Source organism: Camponotus vicinus, unplaced genomic scaffold (genome assembly GCF_025532165.1).
Source record: "Camponotus vicinus isolate PSW18456_S1 unplaced genomic scaffold, iyCamVici1.0 SCAF_6, whole genome shotgun sequence".
Taxonomy (NCBI): Eukaryota; Metazoa; Arthropoda; class Insecta; order Hymenoptera; family Formicidae; genus Camponotus; species Camponotus vicinus.
This window is the reverse complement of record NW_028141978.1, coordinates 4,691,794-4,701,347: the sequence shown is the minus strand read 5'-3', so window position 1 is coordinate 4,701,347 and position 9,554 is coordinate 4,691,794. Positions and strand designations below refer to the sequence as shown.

The 9,554-nt window shown below is 31.3% G+C and overlaps 2 protein-coding genes across 3 annotated transcripts; both read left to right on the top strand.

Annotated features, from left to right (window-relative positions):
• On the top strand, positions 1-3,666 carry LOC145973035 (histone acetyltransferase KAT2A-like). The gene is made up of 6 exons (XM_083102160.1): positions 1-208; positions 647-734; positions 824-1,792; positions 1,869-2,429; positions 2,522-3,243; positions 3,406-3,666. The coding sequence occupies exons 3-6, from the start codon at positions 825-827 to the stop codon at positions 3,597-3,599; spliced, it is 2,445 nt and encodes an 814-aa protein (XP_082958286.1). The 5' UTR covers positions 1-208; positions 647-734; position 824; the 3' UTR covers positions 3,600-3,666.
• A 501-nt stretch (positions 3,667-4,167) lies between these two features.
• Positions 4,168-9,422, top strand: LOC145973123 (histone acetyltransferase KAT2A-like). 2 transcript variants are annotated; one of them, XM_083102325.1, is made up of 5 exons: positions 4,168-4,513; positions 4,736-5,692; positions 5,770-6,330; positions 6,448-7,172; positions 7,334-9,422. In XM_083102325.1, coding segments are annotated over exons 1-5 (2,439 nt in total). In that variant the 5' UTR covers positions 4,168-4,511; the 3' UTR covers positions 7,528-9,422. The 2 variants fall into 2 exon arrangements, with proteins under 2 accessions (XP_082958451.1, XP_082958452.1); XM_083102326.1 differs by having other exon boundaries at positions 4,171-4,496.
• The last annotated feature ends 132 nt before the right edge of the window (positions 9,423-9,554 follow it).

Genomic DNA, 9,554 nt, shown 5'->3' with positions numbered 1-9,554 from the left:
TATTTTGAATACTTCCGAAAAATGACTCTTTTTTTTTATTATTTCTCCCTTGTTATTGCTTCTTAATTTTTTTCTTTACAATCTCTCCATTATTCATATAGTTGCGTTAAAAAATTTCATTCATCGAAGTACAATAGTGTTTGATCGACCAATCAAGACAAAGAGATCTTCTCCTCTCATTGATCAATCAAAAATTTTACTTTAACAAGTAGATTTTAGAACCTTAGAAAGAAAATTTTCAGTTTACTATAAAACAGCTGATTTTTAAAATAATACAGAATAGCGAGGTTTCAAGGCTGTGTTCCACTTAACGATCGCAACGCTCGCAGAATCATCTTATCCTTGTTGTTCGATAAAAGTTAAACAAAGACACATCATGTTTACGAGTTCCGCGATCATTAAGTGGAACGCAGCCCAAGAATATAGAGAGAGACGAAATAAAAAAGGACTCTAATAGTATAACCTTATACTCGAAGTAGGGTTACATGTGTATTAAGTAAATTCTACAAATTAAAAGCATTCTTTTATTAAAAAAACAGACGATTTAAATAAATAACAAGTACTAACAATGTGTAGAAATATGACCGTACTATATATGTAAAAAAATATCGTAAGCGTCTAAAATATTGTTATTGAATATTTGAAGTGACAAACATGGGGAATAAAAGCATTATTAACATGATTCGCGATGAATTGCAATGTAATTAATTCATACTGCGAGAGAAACTTTTGACGTAAATAGACATTTTAATTCACTGAAGAAATTATTTGTATGTAATTGTAGCTTTTTTTTCAATGTATAATGTTATAATAATTTTTTTAGGATGACATCCGAGAACATTAATCAACAAACAATGGCAGCTTCCTTGGAAGAAACTGGACAAACTGTTACTAATAATTTACAACAAGAAAATAACGTTAGAGATTCAAATTCAACCAAATTGCAGAATCATGGAAGTCGGCAAAATAATATTCAGAGGATACAGCAACGTAAACAACAAATGTACAATTGGCCACAAGTCAAGAAATTACTGAAACTTGCAAGTTACAGTGCTTGTCAAGCAGAAGAATGTGATTGTAATGCCTGGAAAAATGCGCAACCAATTACAAAGTCACAGAAAGGCGAGACACAGCAGCCTGTTATAAACTTTTTTGATCCATGCAAGACGTGTACTCATACTTTAGAAACTCATATTCAGCATCTATCGGTACAGCCTGATGATGAAATCAATAGATTATTGGGAATGGCTATTGATGCGGACAATATTTTCATGAGTATACACAGAGAAGAAGATGTCGATACTAGGAAGGTATATTTTTATTTATATAAAATATTGAGGAAATGTATTTTATCTATGACAAAACCAACTGCAGAAGGTCCGTTAGGACAGCCACCATTTGAGAAACCTAGTATAGCAAAGGCAGTAATGAATTTTGTTTTATATAAATTCAATCATTTACCCCCAAGAGAATGGCAAGTAATGTGTGATATGGCAAAAATGTTTCTGCAATGTCTAAATTGTTGGAACTTTGAATCATCCAGTGCTAAACGATCAAGTATTATGGACAAAAGTCCTGCTTATAGAGTTAATTATACTCGCTGGCTTATGTTCTGCTATGTACCTACATTTTGCGATTCTTTACCTCATCATGATACTCCTATAGTCTTTGGAAAGACTTTGTTACAAGCTGTATTCAAACCACTTTGTAAAGAATTAATGGACAAGTGTCATAATGAGAGAGATAAAATAACACCAGAGAAGAGAGTTTTACTTTTAACTCATTTTCCTAAGTATGTCTTAAATTTTTCACCTCTTTTTACATTAATGTTTTATATAATGGCTGCTACATAATTATAAATATTTAAGGTTTCTTTCGATGTTAAAAGTAGAAATTTATAATAATGAGTCGCCTATGTGGGATCCCGAATTTAAACAAGCACCGCCTTCTCATTTACAAGCTGCATTGGAATCAAAGGGACACCAAGCAAGAAAGATAGGAGAATTTGAAAGAGTCACTGTGACACCAAATGAAAAGGATAATTATACTACAATCAATATTAGTCCTGGAATGAGAAAGCTTTCCGAAAAGCGTTCTTATTCCGAAGGACGGCACGATACAAAAAAACGAAAAGGCGAGGAGGCTTTTGAGGATTTGCCTGATGAGACTGTTGTTGAAATTGTTGCAACTATTAATGATCCCAATTATATGTGTGGTCCTGATGCGGTATTTCCACCGGATGGTCCACGGGATGAAACTGCAAAAAATGAAGAAAGCAAGAAAATTATAGAATTTCATATTGTTGGAAACAGTCTCACGCAACCTGTGTCTAAGCAAACTATGCTTTGGTTGATAGGATTACATAATGTATTCAGCCATCAATTGGTCAGAATGCCAAAAGAATATATATCTCAATTTGTTTTTGACCCGTGAGTATATCTTAAAATACCAGTAATATATTAATTATTTATCACATAAGAAATTATTTTTAGCAATAATATGCATGATTTACTATATACAGAAAGCATAAAACATTGGCTCTGATAAAGGATGGTCGTCCAATTGGCGGTATTTGTTTCCGTATGTTTCCTACTCAGGGCTTCACTGAGATAGTGTTTTGTGCTGTTACAAGCCAAGAGCAAGTAAAAGGCTATGGGACACATTTGATGAATATGCTGAAAGATTATCATATAAAAAACAACATAGTGCATTTTCTTACATTTGCGGATGAGTTTGCTATTGGATATTTCAAAAAACAAGGATTTAGCAAAGATATAAAATTACCTAAATCAATGTATCAAGGATATATCAAAGATTATGAAAGAGCGACATTAATGCACTGTGAATTAAATGCTAAAATTGTATATACCGAATTTACATCAGTTTTAAGGAAACAAAAAGAAATTGTCAAGAAATTAATTTATCAGAGACAACAAGAAATACAAAAGGTTCATCCTGGTTTAACGTGCTTCAAAGAGGGTGTAAGAGGCATCCCTGTAGAATCTATTCCGGGAATTCGAGAAACCGGATGGAAAAGTTACGCGCAAGCGAGAACGAGAGGTCTAGCGAAAGGAACGCAAAATTCAGAACTTGTAGATTGCATAGATATGTCGGAATCTCTATATAATGCTTTGAATAGTGTTCTGAATAGTGTGAAGAATCACAGTACAGCTTGGCCATTTCTGGAACCTGTAGATAAAGATGACGTTCCAGATTACTATGATCATATAAAATATCCAATGGGTAAGAAATTTTTATTAAAAATGATTTTAAGATTATAAAAACTTTCAAATAATAAAATTAAAAAGTAATAAAATTAAATAAGTAAAATTTAAAATTGCAATAAATAATAGTAAAATAGTGATAAATAAAACTATAACAGTAATATGATTCTTCGTATTGCAGATCTCAAAACTATGGAAGATCGTTTAAAATCTAGATATTATGTAACTAGAAGATTATTTATAGCAGATATGACACGGATTTTTACAAATTGTAGATTGTATAATAGTCTTGATACTGATTATTATCGCTGTGCTAATGCCCTGGAAAAATATTTTCAGACACGTATGAAAGAGATTGGTCTATGGGATAAGTAGAATTTTTTCAAATACATCTTCTCTTGTGTGATATAATATAAGAAAATATAAATACAATAAATATGTATATTTGTCTATATTATTTCTCTATTTCAAACACAGAATTTCGAGACATTACTTAATTATATTATAAAAACTCCAGCTCTTGATTGTATTATAAAATAATATTTCTACGAAGAAATCGTAAGATACCATAAAAGAAACCCATAAAAAAAATAAAATATTTATATATTTCATACATTTCTTGTATTTTTAAGTATATGGAAAATGTTGAAATTTAGGTATGTGGATTTTAAAATATATAATGACGTTTTTTTATATGCATTTTTTTTTATACCTCTCCAGAAAATGGTCTTTTATTTGGAATATTCTTTTGTAGACAACTTGATTATTAAAATTATATTAAAAAATTAAAGATTTAAGTTGATACATATTTGATTGATTATTCTTCAGAATTAGTGACTCTTCAATAATTTTTTATCATTAATTAAAATCAGTTTTAATAATTATACGTGGAAAAAAACAACATGTAGCCAATCAGCTTATAGCCCTTCTGTAAGAGATAAACTTAATTGGTTAATACTTCATTTTGTGTTGACGCGTCTTGTATGCAAAAGCTATTATTCTAGGTCTGTTCGTGTTGTTTGCGCTTCATTTTTAAAGCGAGATAAATATATATTTGGGCGTTAAAGAGACAGAGAGAAATAGAAAACGAAAAGTCTGGATGTAGAAGGTGCGGACAATTCGAACAGACCTTCCGTGGACAGAGATAAACGTGGATTTGAAGAGATGCAATTTATATAACCTAATCTGTCAAAAATTCGTGTTCCATTCAATAATATAATAATAAACATCATTATATCATAACATCATAGAAAATGTGCTGATTGTAATAAAGTGAGAATCTTACAAATGTAATTATTTAAACAAAAATATGGAATACTTAAATCGATGATATATCATCGAGAATTAAGCTTATTCTTTGAGAGAATTGAAATCTAATTTGCTTGTAGAAGCTATTAACATCAATTAATGTATTTATTAATTTATTTGAAAAAGTTTTAATGATTGACGATTGATTTATATATATTTAACTTTTTTAATTATAATATGATTGTTGTAATATTTCTTTTAAGGATGGCGTCCGAGGATTCCAAACCTCAAACGATACTAGCTTCTTCGGAAGAGACTAGCCAACCTGTTACCAGTACTTTGCAGCAGGAAAGTAAAGATCCAAGCTCAACTAAGCCACAGACTCAAGCAAATCGACAAAACAATCTCCAAAGGATACAGCAACGCAAGCAGCAAATGTACAATTGGCCACAAATCAAGAAAGTATTGAAGCTTGCAAATTATAGCGCTTGTCAAGTAGAAGAATGCAAATGTAATGGCTGGAAAAATACGCAACCAATTATAAAATCACCAAAAGGCGAAACACAACAGCCTGTTATAAACTTTTTTGATCCATGCAAGATGTGTACTCATAATTTAGAAAATCATATTAAACACCTACCAGTGCAATCTGATGAAGAAATCAATAGACTATTGGGAATGGCTATTGATGCGGATAATATTTTCATGAGCATACATAGAGAAGGAGATCCTGATACTAAAAAAGTATATTTTTATTTATATAAAATATTAAGGAGATGTATTTTATCTATGACAAAACCGGCTGTGGAAGATGCATTGGGACAACCGCCGTTCGAAAGACCAAGCATAGCAAAGGCAGTGATGAATTTTGTTTTATATAAATTCAGTCATTTGCCTTCAAGAGAATGGCAAGTAATGTGTGATATGGCGAAAATGTTTCTGCACTGTCTGAATTATTGGAATTTCGAAGCACCTAGTGCCAGACGAAATGCTGAAGATGGCAATGTTTATAAAATTAATTATACTCGTTGGCTTGTCTTTTGTCATGTGCCTGCATTTTGCGACTCGTTGCCGCATCACGATACTCCATTAGTTTTCGGGAAAACTCTGCTACAAGCTGTATTTAGATCAGTTTGTAGACAATTAATGGATAAGTGTCGCACTGAAATAGAAAAAATAGCGGCAGAGAAAAGAGTTTTACTTTTAACACATTTTCCTAAGTATGTTTTACATTTTTCTTCTTTCTTATGTTCATATCTTGTGAATACAAGCTAAATGACAATCTTTTATATTTAAGGTTTCTTTCATTATTGGAAAAAGAAATTTATTCCGATAATTCACCTATCTGGGACCCCGAATTTAAACAGTCGCCACCTTCTCATCTTCAATCTGCCTTAGAATCAAAAGGACATCAGGCAAGAAAAATGGGAGAATTTGAAAAAGTAACTGTAACTCCGAATCAAAAAGACAATTTTACAACAATAAATATCAGTCCTGGAGTGAAGAAAATTCAGGAGAAACGTCCTAACACCGAAATGCGCCTTGACACAAAGAGGCGAAAAACCGAAGAGACTTTCGAGGATTTGCCAGATGAAACTATTGCTGAAATTGTTGCGTCTATTAATAATACTAATTATATATCCGGTTCTGATACGGTATTTCCACCGGACGTTCCGCGAGACGAAACTGCTAAAAATGAAGAAAGTAAAAAGATAATAGAATTTCATGTAATTGGAAATAGCCTTACACGACCAGTATCTAAGCAAACTATGCTCTGGCTGATAGGATTACAAGATGTATTTAGTCATCAATTACCTGAAACGTTCAAAGAATATATTACTCAGCTTGTTTTTGATCCGTGAGTATTAAATAAATATAAAAAAAAATCTAATGTTAGTGTATATAATAAATATATATAATAAAGAAATTTATATAGTCATATTCGCAGTGATCAAATGTATCTTTTATTTTATAGAAAGCACAAAACACTAGCCTTGATAAAGGATGGTCGACCAATTGGCGGTATTTGTTTCTGTATGTTCCCAAGTCAAGGTTTCACCGAAATAGTGTTTTGTGCTGTCACGAGTCATGAACAAGTAAAAGGATACGGGACGCATTTGATGAATATGTTGAAAGATTATCATATCAAGAACAACATATTGCATTTTCTTACATTTGCAGACGATTTCGCTATCGGATATTTTGAGAAACAGGGATTTAGCAAAGATATAAAACTACCGAAATCGGTACACCAGGGATACATTAAATATTACGTGAAAGCAACATTAATGCATTGTGAACTGAACCCAAAGATAGTGTATACTGAATTCACGACGGTTATTAGAAAGCAGAAAGAAATTTTAAAGAAATTAATTCAGCAGAGACAACAAGAAATACAGAAAGCGCATCCGGGTTTGACATGTTTTAAAGAGGGCGTAAGAGCAATTCCCATCGAATCCATCCCGGGAATTCATGAAACTGGATGGAAAAGTTCCGCTCAAACACGAACGAGAGGTGTGACGAAAGGAGCGCAAGGTCCGGAACCGATAGATATAAACTTAGATATGTCAGATTCCCTATATAACACATTAGATAGTGTTTTGAACAGTGTAAAGAAGCAGAGTACAGCGTGGCCTTTTTTGAAACCCGTAGATAAAAACGATGTTCCAGATTATTACGATCATATAATATATCCCATGGGTGAGCTCAAAAAAAATTTTTGTACATTTAATTGACTTAGAATTGTATATATTGCCTATGTATATTGCCTTATTGAATATATAATTGCGAAGAAAAATCAATCATGTAAGGCTCTATAACAAATGCACAGAGAGATAAAAGTCAATTTATTTTTGTTATAGATCTCAAAACCATGCAAGATCGTTTGAAAGCGGGGTACTATGTAATTAAGAAATTATTTATAGCGGACATGTTACGGATCTTCACTAATTGCAGATTGTACAATAGTCCCGACACTGAATATTACCGATGTGCCAATACCTTAGAGAAGTACTTTCAAACGCGTATGAAAGAAGTTGGTCTCTGGGATAAGTAAAACTTTTAATATTGTTGTGATATATATATATAACGATAATATGTTGATAGTTGAAACTTCTTAACTTATTCTTACTACAAAGTTTACTTGCTTTATAAAAAAGTTCACATAAAATACACACTTCTTCTTGTGTGGTATATTTGTATTAAAATAAAATTAAATAGAGATATATTCTTTTGTGTGTGAGTCAGTGTGCGCGTCAGACAAGCTGAAGAAAAAAATGCCAAAAATTTTCATTTTTTCTTTTTCATTAAATTACATGAAAATTTAAATATCATTATTTAAAAGAAATACCTTTCCTAAATAATTTTTGAAAATTGTGTTTTGCAGTAAATTATTATTATAAATAATTATAATAATTAATATTATAAACAATTTACAATATAAATAATTATAATTTCCAATAATAATTATAAATTATGTACATCTCATATTGTAATTTTTTTCAATTGATTTCTTCCTACTATTATCTCTCGTATGTACTTTTTGTGCATCAATTCAAATTTGTGCGTATGCATGTGTATGTATGTGTGTGCACGCGCGAATATAAATATATATATATATAATTGTAAAGCAAAGGATATCGCTTGTCTTTGACATTAATCATATATTTTATATAATATCGATCACACGCAAAAATTATTTGCATATGGCTTTTTTACCATTGCACACTATGTAGCATTATGTTGTTAAAAGTTTATACAAAAATGGTCTAGGCAAAAATTCCAACCAAAGTGGGTACTTAATTTCACAGCCTAATTAATATCATTAGTCGAACAGTTAATTAAGAAGCGTAATATGGCGATTATAAGAATCGCTCTGGTAGGCGGTCAGTCTACGGAACAGCGATTCTTTGTAATGCGCGTCGGTTTGTATATTAAGTATTCTTAAAAGGAATAGCGCTTGTGTGTTATATTTGCAAAGTGATTCACATGCAGTGCAACAGTAACTGCGGGAATATTTGTATCGCACGATCTAAAAAATAATATCCGATTATATTTTACTGTAATTTAATTATAATAATTCTATTATGATACGACATCATGACAGAAACATTTTTATTAAAATTGTAAAATTTGGAGAGTCAGAGTAGTTATCACTACACTCTTTTCAAAAAATAATGTAAGTTTTTTTAAAATTCCTTGAATACATGTTTCATAAAACAGTACTTCGATTATCTAGTTTTAGAAAAGTGCACACATTTGTAGGATGGCACAGTTTAAAACAATTAAGATATTTTAGCCTATTAACTTTATGAGCTTTCGCGCGTTTCTTCTTTCATTTTTTGTTCAATTTTGTCACTCGATAACTCTGTGACTTATATGGAATGGAATCATTGAACGAAGTAATGATTCTACAATTGCGTTATCCCGTTGGCTCGATTTAGCTTTAGCTGCAATTTACAGATAGGTCTTAAATTTCAATGGATGTATTTCCTTATCTTTCAATAGAATTCATTCGCTTGAGAAACCGTAGCACAAACGAAATTACATTCTTCGCGCGTAATATCTGAAAAGATCGCAATCTACTATGTAGATTTGCAGATAGATGCAATGCGATTGCAGGTAGAGAAGCGTATGCTCCAATTACCGCGATGACTACTTTATGCATGGAGATTACGAGCGGTAACTGCCAGCTATAATTGGCATACATTAAAAAGAAATTAACTCATTTAAAATTATTAAAAATTATTAAAATTATTGAAGATTGTAAATATTATATTCTCGAAAATGTAATATATGTGTGCATGTGATGTATGTATACAGGAATACTCTCTGTAATATCTAATGGCGACCAAACACGATTGTAATATTATGTATTCTGTTGTATCATAAACTTCTAAGAGCGAAATACATTTTTAAGAGGGCGGGTGCAAAATTACATGGCAAAACTATCTTCATGTTTCTCTTTCTCATACAACACTGGCGTTAGCAGGATAATTTTTGTTTTCGCTTTCTTTCTCATTTTCTACATTTTGATCGATGCTTTTACTGAATAAGCTTTTTTTATGATTTAATTACGAGTTG